The 18488-nt window shown below is 38.7% G+C and overlaps 1 protein-coding gene across 1 annotated transcript in view; it reads right to left on the reverse strand.

The window, feature by feature from the left end:
* The window catches only part of YEATS4 (YEATS domain containing 4), a 28908-nt gene that overhangs the window by 9823 nt on the left and 597 nt on the right, over positions 1-18488 (reverse strand). The window contains exons 2-6 of the mRNA XM_008575230.1: positions 15797-15916; positions 7909-7975; positions 7718-7812; positions 913-1005; positions 651-738 (exon numbers count right to left, since the gene is read on the reverse strand). Of these exons, the coding sequence (XP_008573452.1) occupies positions 651-738; positions 913-1005; positions 7718-7812; positions 7909-7975; positions 15797-15916 (463 nt within the window). The remainder of the gene's footprint in view (positions 1-650; positions 739-912; positions 1006-7717; positions 7813-7908; positions 7976-15796; positions 15917-18488) is intronic.

Here is an 18488-nt window from a genome sequence, read left to right on the forward strand (position 1 = left end):
CTAACAGAGAGATGGCAAATAAGTTTCATCTTGAATGTCAGCTGTAAATGACTGGTAGTAGATACATGGAGTGATGTGTAGAGAATTCTGAGGCCATGTCAGCTTAAAGGGAAAATATAGTAAGACTGATAATCAATGTGGCATTCAGGTATTCACCACTCGAACATTAATCTGAAACTACATGTAAAATGACATAGGTAAAAATAGGAGATAAAACTAGTTCACAGTAAACAAAAGTATAATTATGTTCTACAAGGCTCTTCACCCAGATTTGTTAGCGAAGACTAGGAAACAGAAAATGATAGGCTAAGCAAGACTAATGAAAAGTTATACTTAAATGAGATAAGGCAATAAAATAGATAAATAGTATTTCAGAGAATGTGAGAGGCTTTCACCTTTTTGAAAGTAGGGCTACTTTGGGAACAATTTCAAACATCTTTCTTACATATTCTACAGTAATACATACTTTTTTTTGGTGGCTAGCAGTATAGGGCTAAAGTTAAAATACCTTGTTTTTTAACTTCTAAAAAACTTACCTATGTCATTAAAATAAGTTTAATAGCCACTAATCATACTATCCTTTCACCATTACAGAATAAATTATTTTTCAGGATTAATTATGAATATTAATTATGAATCATGGCACTTACATTCTGTTTCATGCTTATAGGCTCCTAATGTCAGCTGACGAGATGTTGTTAATAATTGTTGCATCATTGCTGTTGGGTCTTGAAATATCTAATGGGATAGAGTAAAAAAAAAAAAAAAGCCCAATAACTTCAAATTTGTCCATCTTCAAATGCTTTTAAAACTCTCATTACAAAGTCTTACCACAAGTATTGAGAGTCAACTCTGTACTCCACATATAAGTATTATCAATTATTTTTCAATAAAAAACAAACAAAATCTTACCATTTCATCATAGAACTCTGAAACCACTGTCTTTTTTCCCAGCATTGCATTGGTGTCTGATTGAAATAGCTTTAATAAATGATACAAGGTTACCTGTAAAATAAAAACAGATGTCACATCTGTGTAATAGTTTTCATCATCATCATGAGACATTGTCATTTCCTTAACTGAATTAGGGACTGGAATTAGTACACATATCACCTTCAGGATCTTGTTTCAACTGCAACTTATTGTGGCAAATCACCCAAACTCTCTGTACCTTTATTTTCCTGTTAGGTACAACCATCCATCCATATGGCTTAACACGAATGTTCTGAAGAAACTAAGTAAGGATCTGTTCAAGCACCTCTAGAGAATAACTATACATAAAAATAGCACAAGATACAGCTATGAAAATTAAACTGAAAATCATTAATATAAATTCTTTTACTTATATAAGTGAAATTGTACTAATTGTGGGGGGAAAAATCAATACTTTCAAAAGGAATGACCAGTACTAAAATGTTCAGTGAAGGCAAGATAATCTCTTTGGAGATCTATAAGATTATCACATAAATAACACAGTAAACAAATTAATAAAAAGTTGGTAAGCAATAACTCACTTTGGCAACAGCAATATGTCTTTGAGTACTTAAAAACAGGTATAGTAAGACATCAAAGGAAAAGCTTTGCAACACAGTGTGATTATTTTAGCAAAGTAAAATCTAGCTGGCAAAAACATCAGTGTTCATGCTGAAGTTGCAGAAACCAATTCAGAGGCCTCAAAGATATTTCCAAAAAGTTAGCTAAAATCATTGTAAAGGAGTACTGTTCTTCAAAACACTCATAGAATAGGGAACAAGGGTACCCTGAAGAAGTCAGAAAATATAAAAATCCTTGCAAATGAATATGAATGTTTCACCAACTCCCCTCAAAGACAGTCTAGCTCAATTTATAGATATATCAGACTTTGCTGGACCAGGCTCAGCCAGCAGAAGTATCCTATTTAAAGGACACCTTTCAGTTTAAGATGGTACAATAAGAATACAGAAAAGAGAGAAGAGAAATGCACAGAATTCCCCCAAAATAACAGTAAAGAAAGATAATCTGAAAATGAGTGAGCATGAACTATATGTCACATTTAAAGCAGATTATTTGACCAATTTCCAGAATAGATGGAAAGCAGATAAGACTACATGGAGGGATACTAATTCATAACAGAGAAAAGCCACAACCTGAATACTTAAGAAAAAACTGCATCAGAGGTGGCAGCCAGAACTCCCAAGAACCTCAGAGAGGCTCCAAGCTCAGAGTTGGCAGGTGTCAAAATCAAGAATGCTATGGGATGCCTGGGCCTGTTGACCCTCACTGACAAGAAAGCATATCCCCCTGTGGTACCTACAATTTTTCTTCCCAACAGTCAAGTATGAGGGAAAAATAAAGACATTTTCAGATGGGCAATGGCTCCAAAAGCTTATTTCTCAGGCATTCTTTCTGAAGAAATTCCTCCAGCAAAATGAAAAAAAGAAACCTAAAATGAGGAACAGAAAGGATCTGTCATCATTAGGAGTTGAAAGATATTATCTAAAGTTGAGAAGTCCAAAATTAGGGTGTTAAATATATGAGATGCATGGGAGTAATTTCTAAAGAAACTGAAAGTAGTAACTGTTAAAAAGTGGTTTTCCTGGGGAAGGAATCAAAGATGGGGGGAATAAAGATGTTATAGATTGAATTGTCCCCCAAAGAGATATGCTGAAGTCCCAACTCTTAGTACCTGTGGATGTGACCTTGTTTGGAAATAGGGTCTTTGCAGATATAATTAAGTTAAGATGAAGTCATTAGGGTGGGGCCTAATCCAGTATAAGTGGTGTCCTTAGAAGAGACACAGAGACAGGGAAGGAAATAAAGTCATGTGACAATGAAGGCAGAGACTCCACTGACAGCCAAAAGTGAAGGAACACTTGGGGTTACTAGGACCCGAAAGAGGCAAGGGAAGATCTTCCCCTAGAGGCTTTGGAAAGAACACAGCCAACACCTTGATTGCAGACTTCGAGCTTCCAGAACTGTGAGAATAAATTTCTATTGTTTTAAGCCACCCAGTCTGTGGTACTAGAAAATTAACAGAGGAGACTTGCATTTTTTATTTTAAAAATCTTCTTTAAAAACCATGTGCATGTCTTTTATAATAAAAAAAATTTTTTTACAATTACATCATAAAGCTGTCCTTCCCTCAATTTACTATTCAGACTTCTAGACGAATTCATACAGTTACAGGCAATAAAAATTTCAAGACAGATATCCCTAATTTTGAGTAGTGTTTGAAAATTCTTAGAGCAATGAAATCACCTATACTTTCCTATTTCTAGGAATGAAAACCCATAGAAACAATCATTCTTTTTACAGCGGCTTGACCTATAACAGGTTACTGGATAACAGAAGTAAACCATAAGTTACCCAGGTCTATTTTTATAAATAAACTGTTATATGACTTATTTTCTGTAAGAGACAACTGTTGAAAAAGCATAATGGTTTCATTGTACTAAAAGAACACTACAACACTTTTTAGGGAAAAAATTCAGGCCTCTGTAGATTTGTGAACCTATTTAACAGATTAATCATTACAGAAGTGCAATAGATCATATTACTTTACCTTTCTAAGAGAGACTTTGAGAACTGTCTTATAATGAGGTTACAGGAAATAATGATTTCTTTCACAGATGTATTTTCCAATTGGGGCTGAGGGGTAACAGATGAAGAGGCAAAGGAGTAAGGCAGCACACCCTCACAAAAAAATGAAAAAAGAGCAATCTTACAAGGTTAAAAAGAGCTTCTGCTCTAGCAACATCACAGGCTTCTCCTCCCTCCCTCTCTCAACATCTGTTGAATTCTGTGCTCTATTCTCCCTAATAGACTTTTTCTCATTAAGGTCAGGCACAGCATCTCATCTTTGTATCTTTCGCAATGCCTTAAACATGCCTTGCAAATAATATTTAACAATTTCTTGCTATCTTAGTCTGTTTTTGTTGCTTATAACAAAATACCTGAGACTGGGTGATTTATAAAGAAAAACACCATTTATTGCTGACAGTTTCTGACCCTGGGAAGTCCAAAGTCCATCTGGTGGTGGTGACAGTGACTCCGGAGTCTCACATTACAAGATGGTGGAAGCAGAAAGAGAACAGAGCGAGCAAGAGAGACATACCCTCTACTTTTAAAGCCCTCAGAACCATGCCCTGACCACCATTTTTAATCCATTTTCTACTGCATGGTCCGACAATCTAATCACCTCTTCAAGGCTCCACCTTAAAATTACCATAACAGGATATCCCACCCTCTTTACAGTCACAGTGGAGGCTAAGTTTCTAATACACAGAACTTGGGGAACACAATTCAACCTCCAGTGAGTTTTGGGGAGACCTAATTCAATCCACTATAGTCTGCCCCGACCTCCCAAAACTGATGTCCTTTTCCTATGTAAATATGTTCATTTCATCCCCAAAGTCTTGCTTCAACTCAAACACCCAAAGTTCAAAGTCCCATCTGTGAAATCGACATAAGTTATCTCCTCCCAAGATACAATGGTGGGACAAACATATGGAATATATTCCCATTCCAAAAGGGAGAAATAGGCCAAAAGAAAGGTGTAACAGGTCCCAAACAAGTCTGAAACCCAGCAGGACAGCAGTGAATCTTAAAGCCAGTGAATCTTGTACCTTGACTCCATGTTCAATGTCCTCTGCACACTGGTGTGGGGGTTGGGTCCCCAAGTCCTCAGGCAGCTCCACTTCTATTGCTTTCCTGGTCACAGGTGATGCTTTAGCTCTGGCAGTCTGGCATTGCACCCTGGTAACTCTACACCTCTGGGTCTCCATGGCGGTCCCACTCTCATGGCTCCACTAGACATGGTGGTGATGGGGTTTCTCTGCTGCAAATCCAACCCCACATTTCCACTTGGCATTGCTTTAGTGAAGGCTGTCTATGATGACTCCGCCCCTGTGACGGATCTCTTCCTGGGCCCCCAGACTTTTCCATACATCCTCTGAAATCAGGGTGGAGGCTCCCAAGCCTCCACAGCTCTAGCATTCTGCAAGCCAGCAGACCCAGCACCACGTGGATGCCACCAAGGCTTCCAGCTTGTATTTTGCAAAGCTGCAAGTCCAGCCACACCTGGGACCAATTCACCCACAGCTGGAATAGTCAAAGCAGTAGCTTCCTGAGGTAGCTCTGGACCATGAGCCTGTGGAGGGTGCCTTGGGCCTGTTCCCCAAGACCATTTTGTCTCCTTAGGCCTTTGGGACTGAAACGGAAGGGTTGGCCCAGAGCCTTCTGCAATGCCTTCAGGGCCTTTTTCTCCTTCTCTTGATAGTCCCTTTCCTCTGTACTAATCTTCTTAGCTAATGGTTGCTGGGCTGCACCATTGTATGTGCTCTGCTTCTCTACGACATGGCCAGGCTGCAAATTTTCCAAGTCTTTGTGCTCTGCTTCCCTTTTAAATTCTGGCTTTACATCTGTCGTGCCTTTGCTGCCATAACTCAGCATAGGCTGTTACAAGTAGCCATGCAGTTACCTTAATGCTTTGATGCTTAGAAATTTCTTCTGCCAGATACTCTGGTTCACATCTCATAAGTTCCAACTTCCATGAATTCCTAGGGTGTGGACACAATGCAGCCAAATTCCTTGCCAGTTCACAGCAAGGGTGATCTTTGCTCCAGTTTCTGATAAACTCCTTCTTATTTCTATCTGAGACCTCCTTAAAGGGTCTTTACACTCCAAATTTCTATCATCATTCTGTTCGCCACCATGTAACCAGTCTCTAACACATTCCAAACTTTCCCTCATCTTTTTGTCTTCTTCTGAGTCCTCCAAACTCCTCCAACCTCTGCCTAACACCCAGTTCCAAAGCCACATCCACATTTTCAAGTACTTGCTATAAGCAACACCCCACTTCTCTTGTACCAATTTTGTTTTAGTCCATTTTGTGTTGCTATAACAGAATACTTGGAACTGGGTAATTTATAAAGAAAATGAAATTTATTGCTTACACTTTCTATGGCTGGCAAGTCCAAAGTCCATCTGGTGGTGGTGACAGTGACTCAGGAGTCTCACATTGCAAGATGGTAGAAGCAGAGAGAGAGCTGAGCGAGCAAGAGACATTCTCTCTTCTTTCAAAGTCCTCAGAACCATGCCCTGACCACCATTTTTAATCCATTTACTATTGTATGGTCCTACAGTCTAATCACCTCTTCAAGGCTCCCCCTTTCAATTACCATAATAGGATATGCCACCCTCTTTACAGTCACAGTGGGGGCCAAGTTTCTAATACATAGAACTTGGGGCACACAATTCAAGCTCCAATGAGTTTTAAGGAGACATAATTCAATCCACTACACTTGCCAAACAGAATACAGTGTCTATGAAAGTGTTCTTAAAGGACAAGAATGGTAGGAGATCTGAAAACCCTATAACATGAAAAATATTTAAATGAACTACGAATGTCTACTCAGGAGAAAAGAAAACTAATGTATGAACAGTTATCAGTGAAAAGTCCAAGAAAGTGGACAAAAGTACAGTATAAAGTTCAACTTTCTTAAAACTAGAACTACCCCAAATCTGAATAGGATGTTTCACTGAATGACAGAAGTCAGTCATCCATACTGAAGATAATGCAAGCCCAAACCAGACTGTCATTTAAGAGATTGCCTAAATGAATTCCTACGTAGAATTCCTATGTAGCAAGAGTAAGGCTTTACGTCAATGGGTCCCAAATCTTGCTGTGCACCAAAATCACCCAGGGTGCTGGCTCCACTCCAAACCTACTGAATCAGACTGTCCAAGGAAAGAGGCCTAGGAGTTTGAATTTTTTTAAAAGCACCTTAGGTATTTCTGGTGCAGCCAGTTAGGAACTGGTTCTCTTAGGTGATAATCAATTCCTTTAAAAGCACATACACAGTTTAAAAAATATAATCTGATAATTAAAGTGTAAATGTTTGGTACTAAAGTAATAAGCGCAGGATAAAAATTAATGGTGATGAACATTAAAGCCTTGAAACTGAAGTTAAACTCCAGCCACACATATATGAGAGAGCCATAACTGCACTGTGACCCCACAGATTAAAAAAAAAAAAAGCTTAGTGGTTTTAGCCAAAAGAAAAAGTTTTAGAAAGAGTGTTAGGTCTGAATGCAGACAAACCGGTTCAAAATTAGCTCTGCCACAATTAACTGAGTGTTTTTGAGCATGTGACCTGACCTCTGAGCCTTAGTATCCTCATCTCTAAAATAAGGATATCATCAACCTCACAATGTTGCTGCAGAATCAAAGTGAAAGTGAAAGCCTGGAGGAATTTTTTACATTATCAAGCAACAATCTGGTAAGAGATCAAAAGATGAAAAAGTCAGTGGTTATAATATAAAATCAAGCTGCTAGTACTGACAGCAGTTTGAAAAAGCAAAGACTGTTTCTAAAGCTTTAACTACAAAAAAAATTGAATATTACCCATTTCAGATAGCATATGGACTCAACTTATTACTGACAACCAAATGATGCTAATGAACATTAAATGTTTTTGCTGCAGTAATCATCTGATTCCCATGGTTTCTTTTCAATATGTGTTCATATTATATCCCTTCTTTCAATATTTGGGGGAAAAAAGGGTTTTGAAAAGCACTTCACTTAAAAATGGAAAACCTTAACTCATGGCAAGATGCACCATGCCATAAACCTACATAAAGTACATCTGAAAGAACAATAGCTATACATTAGGTATTATGACATTTTCACATTTACTAAAAAATCTATTTTATATTTGCAAAGATTAACACTACTCACAGGTCTTTCATTAGGGTCAATGAAAAATATTTTGATGATTATTTCAAATTCACCCCATCCTGTTTCAGTTATTTCATATGGAGGCTTAGTAACAACTGAAGAGAGAAAAAAGTTAAAACAAATATAAGTTACTGATTTAGTTTTCTAGCTCTTTTTAACTGTATACCATGAATCAATAAACTGTACTGTACCTCTTAAAGGATTGCCATAGCTTTCATGTAACTTAAACTGGATTTTCTTCACATATGCTGACATATCCTAAAATACAGAGGAATTAATTAGTTCTACCATCTACATATGAAAAGTAGGAAAGAAATACATTGAGCATATGTACCTACTTTTATGAAGTACATTTCCCCTCAAACTTGATGGAATCCAATTTTCTAAAACTCATGAATTATACCTGGGAAGTGGTTTTGCTTTTTTTTTTTTTTTTTTTTAAACAAAGCAAGTTTGTGCTGAATTCTTTCATAATTCATACTATACAGAAATATATATGTCCCTAACTCACTTGTTTTGTAAATCCTGTTTTACATACTTCTTTTTTTTTCCTTTTTGTCTTTTTTACTGACCGGTAACGGGATCGCAACTCTCGGTGTTGCGCCCGCACCGGGGACCAGCAACGGGATCGCAACCCTTGGTGTCGCGCCCGCACCACGCTCAGCCAGTGAGCGGGAACCGGTCTCCACATGGGATCCGAACCCTCGGCGGGAGCGCCGCTGCACTCCCAAGCGGCACACTCTCCAGTGCGCCACTGGGCCGGCCCTTACATACTTCTATTTACTACTCTAAATCAATTTTGATTTTTCCATAAAAACCATAGTACATTTCTGGTATTTTTACAGAAATAACCACATAGCTGATCTGAAGACAGTAAATTATCTCAATTGATTGTTTCCAGTCAGTCACAGATTAAATTCCTTGTTCTACTCTTTCCCCTTCCTCACTACTGTACTTGACTAATCTTAAAAAAAAGAAATAACTGTATAAACCAAAGCTCATCTATAGCCAACTTCAAAAAACAAAATTACATTATTACATGAAGCTAAAAACAACTAATCTAAAGCAGCCTAAAACTGCTGAATATAAAACGCCTCCTTTTCATAATTTTATTTTAAAGCACAAAAGCACATTCATTAATTCTAGTACACAAAAGGGCTTCTGCTAGCGAAGGTGGCTTTTTAAAAATAAAATTAGTTACAGAAAAATAAAAAATGCAAAATAATAAGTCAGACTCTTAGTAATGTTTATTAACCTTTTTATTTGCTTTCAGGAATTTTCAATGTGCTTATATATATACCTTTATTTTTAAAAAAATAAAATTGGGATCATACTACAGTGATATCTTAATATCCTGCTTTTGTCACTTGTTATATAGTGAGGATTTTTTCTGAGGCAGATTTTCATAAGCACCTTTGAAGACTCTTTTGGGAATACTTCATTTCTTCTACAAATATTTGATTGACTACCAATATTGCTGTACCAGATGTTAAGTATACAATGGTAAATAAAATAGGTTCTTGCTCTCAGACACTCACTGTGGTGCTCTCAGACACTCACTGTGGAGTAGGGAACAGACAATAAAAATAGCACTCAAGGGCCGGCCTGGTGGTGCACTGGAGAGTGCGCTGCTTGGGAGCGCGGCGGTGCTCCTGCCGAGGGTTCGGATCCCATGTGGAGACCGGTTCCCGCTCACTGGCTGAGCGCGGTGCGGGCGCAACACCGAGGGTTGCGATCCCGTTAGCAGTCAGTAAAAAAGACAAAAAGGGAAAAAAAAAATAGCACTCAATATGGGCCGACCCCGTGGTGCACTCGGGAGAGTGCAGCCACGCTCCCGCCGCGGTTCAGATCCTATATAGGAATGGCCAGTGTGCTCACTGGCTGAGCGCGGTGTGGGCGATACCACACCAAGGGTTGCGATCCCTTTACCGGTCACGAAAAAAAAGGCAAAAAAAAAAATAGCACTCAATATAACGTGTTTTGAGGGCATTAGGTCCAAGTCTCTAAGGGGGGCACCTAATTTAGCCTTCCAAGGTCAAGAAAGTAGTTCCAAAGAAAAAGATACTTGGGAGCTAACCGGTTAGCTCACTTGGGAGAGTGTAGTGCTGGTAACACCAAGGTTACAGTTCAGATCCCCAGAAAGACACTTGAACTGAGACATAAAGGATCAACAGGAATAAAGTGGGTGGGAAGGAATGAGTGAAGAAGTTTAAGAGTGTTCCTTTGAGAAATTTAGAGTAATTTAGTATTGGCAGAATGTAGGATAAGAGGAAATAATGAGTCACAGACAAGGCTGCAGATATAATCCAGGGAAAGATCATGGCAGACTTTCTAAAACATGGTAAAGAAGTTTAACTTTACCATGAGGGCAATAGGTAGTCATAAAAGAGTTTTTTTATAACAACTTTATTGAGATATAATTCACATACCATAAAGTGTACCATTCAGGTTTTTAGTATATTCACAGAGTTGTACAATTTTAGAACATTTTTTTGACACAAAAAGAAACCCCATACCCATTTTCACTCACTCCTGATTCCCTCTTCCCCTAACCCACTGGCAACCACTAATGTATTTTCTTTGTCTATGGGGTTTGCCTGTTCTGAGCATTTGTGTGTCTGACCTTTTGTGTCTGGCTTCTTTCACTTAGCATAATGCTTCTAAGTTTCATCCATGTGGTGGCATGGATCAGTACTTTATTTCTTTTAATTGCCTAACAATATTCCATTGTATGGATATACCACATTTTATTTATCCACTCATCAGTTGATAGACACTTGGGATGTTTCCATATTTGTCTATTATAATTCCGCTATGAACACTCATATACCAAGTTTCTGTGTGGATTTTGAAGGGTTTTCTTTTTTTTCTTTTTTTTTGGCACTGGCTGGTATGGGGATCTGAATCCTTGATCTTGGTGTTACAAGGCACCACTTTAACCAACTGAGCTAACCAGCCAGCCCTTTGAAGTGTTTTAAACAGAGGAACAATTTAGCACATTCAACAAATATCTGTTGAATATCTGCTATGTACTGGCTGTGTTCCAGGAACTGGAGATTCAGCAGCAAAACAAAATTAACAGCAACTAGATTACATAGCAGATCGGCCTTTCACATTCTCTGATGGTCTTATTACCACATTATCACTTTAAGTATTAGCTGCTATTCCTGAAACACCCGATTAAACACTATGTTAAGATGTGATGTTTGGAAGGTGTACTTGTACTCTGTTTACAACATGACCGTTCTTGTTACCTTAATTTTTTTTTTTTTTTTTAAGATGACCGGTAAGGGGATCTTAACCCATGACTTGGTGGTGTCAGCACCACGCTCTCCCAAGTAATCCACGGCCTGGCCCTCTTACCTAAATTTTAATTAGGAAACATTTTTGGAAAATTCATTTCTACTACTAGTTATATGAAGATGACAGTTCTCACTTTATTCTTTCAAACTTTCTACAATGGACCAATAACATAATCAGAAAGTTACTATAAAACAATATTACAATTTATCTTCAAGCAAAACAAAGAGCTTTGAAAAAAGTTACGGGAAAAGCAAGTACCCACCTCATTTCTATATGGTTTTACATATACTGTCCACTGATGGGTGTGCCCATCTTCTTCTCTTTTCTTTCCAAAATATCGAGCAACATTACCAAAAACTATTGGTTTAACGATAGTAACCCCCTAAAAGAAAAATAATTTAAAAACCAATAAATATTGTACCATTACCTAAGTAAGCAGAATGAGACCTCTGAAAGCTTGTTTTAAGGAATGGCAGACTGACAATCTAGTGTTTGGTTATAAGATGGATTTCTCTCAAATCAATTTCAGACATTTATATTCATTTCACATTAACACATATAACACCAGATTAATTATAATGTTCCCACTCTGAAAATGTTTTTATTTAAATCACCATCTAAATTGGAAAAAGATGCCTAAAAGAGCACGTAACAATCAGCAAGGAGGAGAAATCGATCCCTAACTTTGAAGCTTTACATAACTATTTTTTGTGGAAAAGCATTTGAGGACTGCAGGTTTGACTTCAATCACTCTGGCCTGACACAAACTTTTAGAACCTAACATGATTACAAATAGACAAAGTTCTCTGTAACTTCTTCCCCCAAATCTAATGTTTTAACCCTTTGTTCTGTAGTAGTTTCCTATCAGTCCAAAACCTTGCCCCAAAGCTTGGGCAAAATGCATATGTTTATGAAGCTCATGGTACTATGAACTTTTATCTGGTATCTCTCTCCCCTTCCATTAAAGGTCACTAACTTACAATGTTTGAAGAATTCCCACTTAATGTGATTTTAAGACATCCTTGCTAGCCGGTTAGCTCGGTTGGTTAGAGCGTGGTGTTATAACACCAAGGTCAAGGGTTCAGATCCCCACACCCGCCAGCCGCCAAAAAAAAATCGTGTGTTTAGTTGTATACGCATTATAACTAAAATTATGGAAAAATAACAGGACGCAGATAAGACTCCAAAAAATCTCATTAACTGGATTAGTGCTAAAGTGGGCGATTTCTTTTTAGAGAAAAATTTCCTTCCTGCGATAAAAATCAGAAGGAGTAAAAATAGGTATTATATTAGGAACCAGTCGCTTCTGCCTTAAAAATTAACGTGCCAGGGGATGTAGAAAAGGGGGGAGGGAAATAAGTGTCACAATGTCAAACATTGTTTTAGGGTCTCTAATAATTTTCCTTAAAAATTTACTGAATATCCCTAAGTGCCGTGCACAGGGTTACATTCTTTGCATGCCTGATTAGTGGCTTGGCTGTAGCTTTGGGGCTTTGTGAACACCACGAACTCGGCAAATTTTCCGACCTTTCCAACATCTCGGTTCCTGTTATGGCACTTGTACTCGGGTAAGCGCTCATCCACTATTTGTTATTGTTACTATCCTCACACCCAGTTGGTTGGCATCTCCGCTTTACCGGTGACCTAGGCTGGCAGCTAATGTGCACCAAGCCAGGACTTCCAGCCCTGAGTATAACGGGCTGCCTCGGCAGCCAAGCCCAGGTCTCGCCAAGCTACCACTGGTTATCTGTCTGGGGGCGGGGATGGGAGGGTGGCCGCGGTGGAGCTGGGGCCCAATGAGCACTGATCCACCGCTCCAAGGCTCGGCCTCGCTCTCCGCGGTGGAACCTTGGTTCAAACCCGCGGAGAGAAGGCGCGAGCTTGGTTCAAACCCGCGGAGAGAAGGCGCGAGCGGGAAGCAAGCGGGCCCTTCNCTCCCAAGCGGCACACTCTCCAGTGCGCCACTGGGCTGGCCCTTACATACTTCTATTTACTACTCTAAATCAATTTTGATTTTTCCATAAAAACCATAGTACATTTCTGGTATTTTTACAGAAATAACCACATAGCTGATCTGAAGACAGTAAATTATCTCAATTGATTGTTTCCAGTCAGTCACAGATTAAATTCCTTGTTCTACTCTTTCCCCTTCCTCACTACTGTACTTGACTAATCTTAAAAAAAAGAAATAACTGTATAAACCAAAGCTCATCTATAGCCAACTTCAAAAAACAAAATTACATTATTACATGAAGCTAAAAACAACTAATCTAAAGCAGCCTAAAACTGCTGAATATAAAACGCCTCCTTTTCATAATTTTATTTTAAAGCACAAAAGCACATTCATTAATTCTAGTACACAAAAGGGCTTCTGCTAGCGAAGGTGGCTTTTTAAAAATAAAATTAGTTACAGAAAAATAAAAAATGCAAAATAATAAGTCAGACTCTTAGTAATGTTTATTAACCTTTTTATTTGCTTTCAGGAATTTTCAATGTGCTTATATATATACCTTTATTTTTAAAAAAATAAAATTGGGATCATACTACAGTGATATCTTAATATCCTGCTTTTGTCACTTGTTATATAGTGAGGATTTTTTCTGAGGCAGATTTTCATAAGCACCTTTGAAGACTCTTTTGGGAATACTTCATTTCTTCTACAAATATTTGATTGACTACCAATATTGCTGTACCAGATGTTAAGTATACAATGGTAAATAAAATAGGTTCTTGCTCTCAGACACTCACTGTGGTGCTCTCAGACACTCACTGTGGAGTAGGGAACAGACAATAAAAATAGCACTCAAGGGCCGGCCTGGTGGTGCACTGGAGAGTGCGCTGCTTGGGAGCGCGGCGGTGCTCCTGCCGAGGGTTCGGATCCCATGTGGAGACCGGTTCCCGCTCACTGGCTGAGCGCGGTGCGGGCGCAACACCGAGGGTTGCGATCCCGTTAGCAGTCAGTAAAAAAGACAAAAAGGGAAAAAAAAAATAGCACTCAATATGGGCCGACCCCGTGGTGCACTCGGGAGAGTGCAGCCACGCTCCCGCCGCGGTTCAGATCCTATATAGGAATGGCCAGTGTGCTCACTGGCTGAGCGCGGTGTGGGCGATACCACACCAAGGGTTGCGATCCCTTTACCGGTCACGAAAAAAAAGGCAAAAAAAAAAATAGCACTCAATATAACGTGTTTTGAGGGCATTAGGTCCAAGTCTCTAAGGGGGGCACCTAATTTAGCCTTCCAAGGTCAAGAAAGTAGTTCCAAAGAAAAAGATACTTGGGAGCTAACCGGTTAGCTCACTTGGGAGAGTGTAGTGCTGGTAACACCAAGGTTACAGTTCAGATCCCCAGAAAGACACTTGAACTGAGACATAAAGGATCAACAGGAATAAAGTGGGTGGGAAGGAATGAGTGAAGAAGTTTAAGAGTGTTCCTTTGAGAAATTTAGAGTAATTTAGTATTGGCAGAATGTAGGATAAGAGGAAATAATGAGTCACAGACAAGGCTGCAGATATAATCCAGGGAAAGATCATGGCAGACTTTCTAAAACATGGTAAAGAAGTTTAACTTTACCATGAGGGCAATAGGTAGTCATAAAAGAGTTTTTTTATAACAACTTTATTGAGATATAATTCACATACCATAAAGTGTACCATTCAGGTTTTTAGTATATTCACAGAGTTGTACAATTTTAGAACATTTTTTTGACACAAAAAGAAACCCCATACCCATTTTCACTCACTCCTGATTCCCTCTTCCCCTAACCCACTGGCAACCACTAATGTATTTTCTTTGTCTATGGGGTTTGCCTGTTCTGAGCATTTGTGTGTCTGACCTTTTGTGTCTGGCTTCTTTCACTTAGCATAATGCTTCTAAGTTTCATCCATGTGGTGGCATGGATCAGTACTTTATTTCTTTTAATTGCCTAACAATATTCCATTGTATGGATATACCACATTTTATTTATCCACTCATCAGTTGATAGACACTTGGGATGTTTCCATATTTGTCTATTATAATTCCGCTATGAACACTCATATACAAGTTTCTGTGTGGATTTTGAAGGGTTTTCTTTTTTTTTCTTTTTTTTTGGCACTGGCTGGTATGGGGATCTGAATCCTTGATCTTGGTGTTACAAGGCACCACTTTAACCAACTGAGCTAACCAGCCAGCCCTTTGAAGTGTTTTAAACAGAGGAACAATTTAGCACATTCAACAAATATCTGTTGAATATCTGCTATGTACTGGCTGTGTTCCAGGAACTGGAGATTCAGCAGCAAAACAAAATTAACAGCAACTAGATTACATAGCAGATCGGCCTTTCACATTCTCTGATGGTCTTATTACCACATTATCACTTTAAGTATTAGCTGTTATTCCTGAAACACCCGATTAAACACTATGTTAAGATGTGATGTTTGGAAGGTGTTCTTTTTCCCTTTTTTCAACATGGCCGTTTTTTTTTCCTTAATTTTTTTTTTTTTTTTTTAAGATGACCGGTAAGGGGATCTTAACCCATGACTTGGTGGTGTCAGCACCACGCTCTCCCAAGTAATCCACGGCCTGGCCCTCTTACCTAAATTTTAATTAGGAAACATTTTTGGAAAATTCATTTCTACTACTAGTTATATGAAGATGACAGTTCTCACTTTATTCTTTCAAACTTTCTACAATGGACCAATAACATAATCAGAAAGTTACTATAAAACAATATTACAATTTATCTTCAAGCAAAACAAAGAGCTTTGAAAAAAGTTACGGGAAAAGCAAGTACCCACCTCATTTCTATATGGTTTTACATATACTGTCCACTGATGGGTGTGCCCATCTTCTTCTCTTTTCTTTCCAAAATATCGAGCAACATTACCAAAAACTATTGGTTTAACGATAGTAACCCCCTAAAAGAAAAATAATTTAAAAACCAATAAATATTGTACCATTACCTAAGTAAGCAGAATGAGACCTCTGAAAGCTTGTTTTAAGGAATGGCAGACTGACAATCTAGTGTTTGGTTATAAGATGGATTTCTCTCAAATCAATTTCAGACATTTATATTCATTTCACATTAACACATATAACACCAGATTAATTATAATGTTCCCACTCTGAAAATGTTTTTATTTAAATCACCATTTAAAGTACTTCTGAGAGTTTTGTTAAAAGAAATGCAAAAGGCCCTTTCCTTACAAACCTGAGAGGTAGGCATTGGAATAAAAACTGCCCATTTTGACTGATGGTAATGTCCTATTAATCAGCTTATGGCAGTGTTTCCCAAGGTGTAGTACAAATATCAAAGGCAGTTTGTGAGAGGATTTTAGGGAGAGGAAGGGCAAACATTTTTCATTTTATTACTTCTGTGTTTACTTTAATTAATATAAAAACTATAACTAGAAATTGAAACCCACGATTTCAAAAGTATTAATGGTTAAGAAGAAGCTTTTAAAAATTGAATTGATTTAAATATAAATGTTATATAAATATATTTATATATTAAATGTTATATATTTTTGCCGATATGGCAAAAATGGTAGTGGCACTTGGATGACTGAAGCTTGGTACACTGGCAAGTGGCCATGTTTGCTATACATTTGTGCTCAGTTCTGAGATGTACATACATGTTTCTCATCACATTCAATAAAGTGTAAAGGCAGTGAGTGTTGACAGATAATGATGAAAAGGAAAGGAGAGATTAAAAATTCCAAATGAAGAGAAAATACTGAATGTTGCACATGAATCTGAAACCAATTGTTCAACATACCTCATGTAAAAAGTGCTGTGCTAAATGTAATCAACAATTAATAAGAAATGAGAAAAAGTAGTGAAGAAAATGGAAAAACTTTTAATTGTGGCTGGATAAATAACAAGTAATTCCAATACCTGTAAACCTAAAGTCTGCTCAGAAGCAAGCAAGCAATTAAATAATCATAGTAAGTGCTACTGAGGAAGCTTATGTTGCACAGACTGGGCCTCAGGTTCAAGGCCTGACTGAATGAGTTCAAGGGCGCTGAGATGGTGTGTACATAATAGATCCCATAGCTGCTAGAGTGTTGCTAGAACTTGCAGTTTGTCTAAAATGAAAAGCGGGCTCATTTGTCAACAGACTTTCTACCTGGATAAAATTTATCTAAATTGGAAAAAGATGCCTAAAAGAGCACGTAACAATCAGCAAGGAGGAGAAATCGATCCCTAACTTTGAAGCTTTACATAACTATTTTTTGTGGAAAAGCATTTGAGGACTGCAGGTTTGACTTCAATCACTCTGGCCTGACACAAACTTTTAGAACCTAACATGATTACAAATAGACAAAGTTCTCTGTAACTTCTTCCCCCAAATCTAATGTTTTAACCCTTTGTTCTGTAGTAGTTTCCTATCAGTCCAAAACCTTGCCCCAAAGCTTGGGCAAAATGCATATGTTTATGAAGCTCATGGTACTATGAACTTTTATCTGGTATCTCTCTCCCCTTCCATTAAAGGTCACTAACTTACAATGTTTGAAGAATTCCCACTTAATGTGATTTTAAGACATCCTTGCTAGCCGGTTAGCTCGGTTGGTTAGAGCGTGGTGTTATAACACCAAGGTCAAGGGTTCAGATCCCCACACCCGCCAGCCGCCAAAAAAAAATCGTGTGTTTAGTTGTATACGCATTATAACTAAAATTATGGAAAAATAACAGGACGCAGATAAGACTCCAAAAAATCTCATTAACTGGATTAGTGCTAAAGTGGGCGATTTCTTTTTAGAGAAAAATTTCCTTCCTGCGATAAAAATCAGAAGGAGTAAAAATAGGTATTATATTAGGAACCAGTCGCTTCTGCCTTAAAAATTAACGTGCCAGGGGATGTAGAAAAGGGGGGAGGGAAATAAGTGTCACAATGTCAAACATTGTTTTAGGGTCTCTAATAATTTTCCTTAAAAATTTACTGAATATCCCTAAGTGCCGTGCACAGGGTTACATTCTTTGCATGCCTGATTAGTGGCTTGGCTGTAGCTTTGGGGCTTTGTGAACACCACGAACTCGGCAAATTTTCCGACCTTTCCAACATCTCGGTTCCTGTTATGGCACTTGTACTCGGGTAAGCGCTCATCCACTATTTGTTATTGTTACTATCCTCACACCCAGTTGGTTGGCATCTCCGCTTTACCGGTGACCTAGGCTGGCAGCTAATGTGCACCAAGCCAGGACTTCCAGCCCTGAGTATAACGGGCTGCCTCGGCAGCCAAGCCCAGGTCTCGCCAAGCTACCACTGGTTATCTGTCTGGGGGCGGGGATGGGAGGGTGGCCGCGGTGGAGCTGGGGCCCAATGAGCACTGATCCACCGCTCCAAGGCTCGGCCTCGCTCTCCGCGGTGGAACCTTGGTTCAAACCCGCGGAGAGAAGGCGCGAGCTTGGTTCAAACCCGCGGAGAGAAGGCGCGAGCTTGGTTCAAACCCGCGGAGAGAAGGCGCGAGCGGGAAGCAAGCGGGCCCT

The sequence above is a fragment of the Galeopterus variegatus genome, unplaced genomic scaffold, assembly GCF_000696425.1.
Source record: "Galeopterus variegatus unplaced genomic scaffold, G_variegatus-3.0.2 Scaffold1159, whole genome shotgun sequence".
Lineage (NCBI taxonomy): Eukaryota > Metazoa > Chordata > Mammalia > Dermoptera > Cynocephalidae > Galeopterus > Galeopterus variegatus.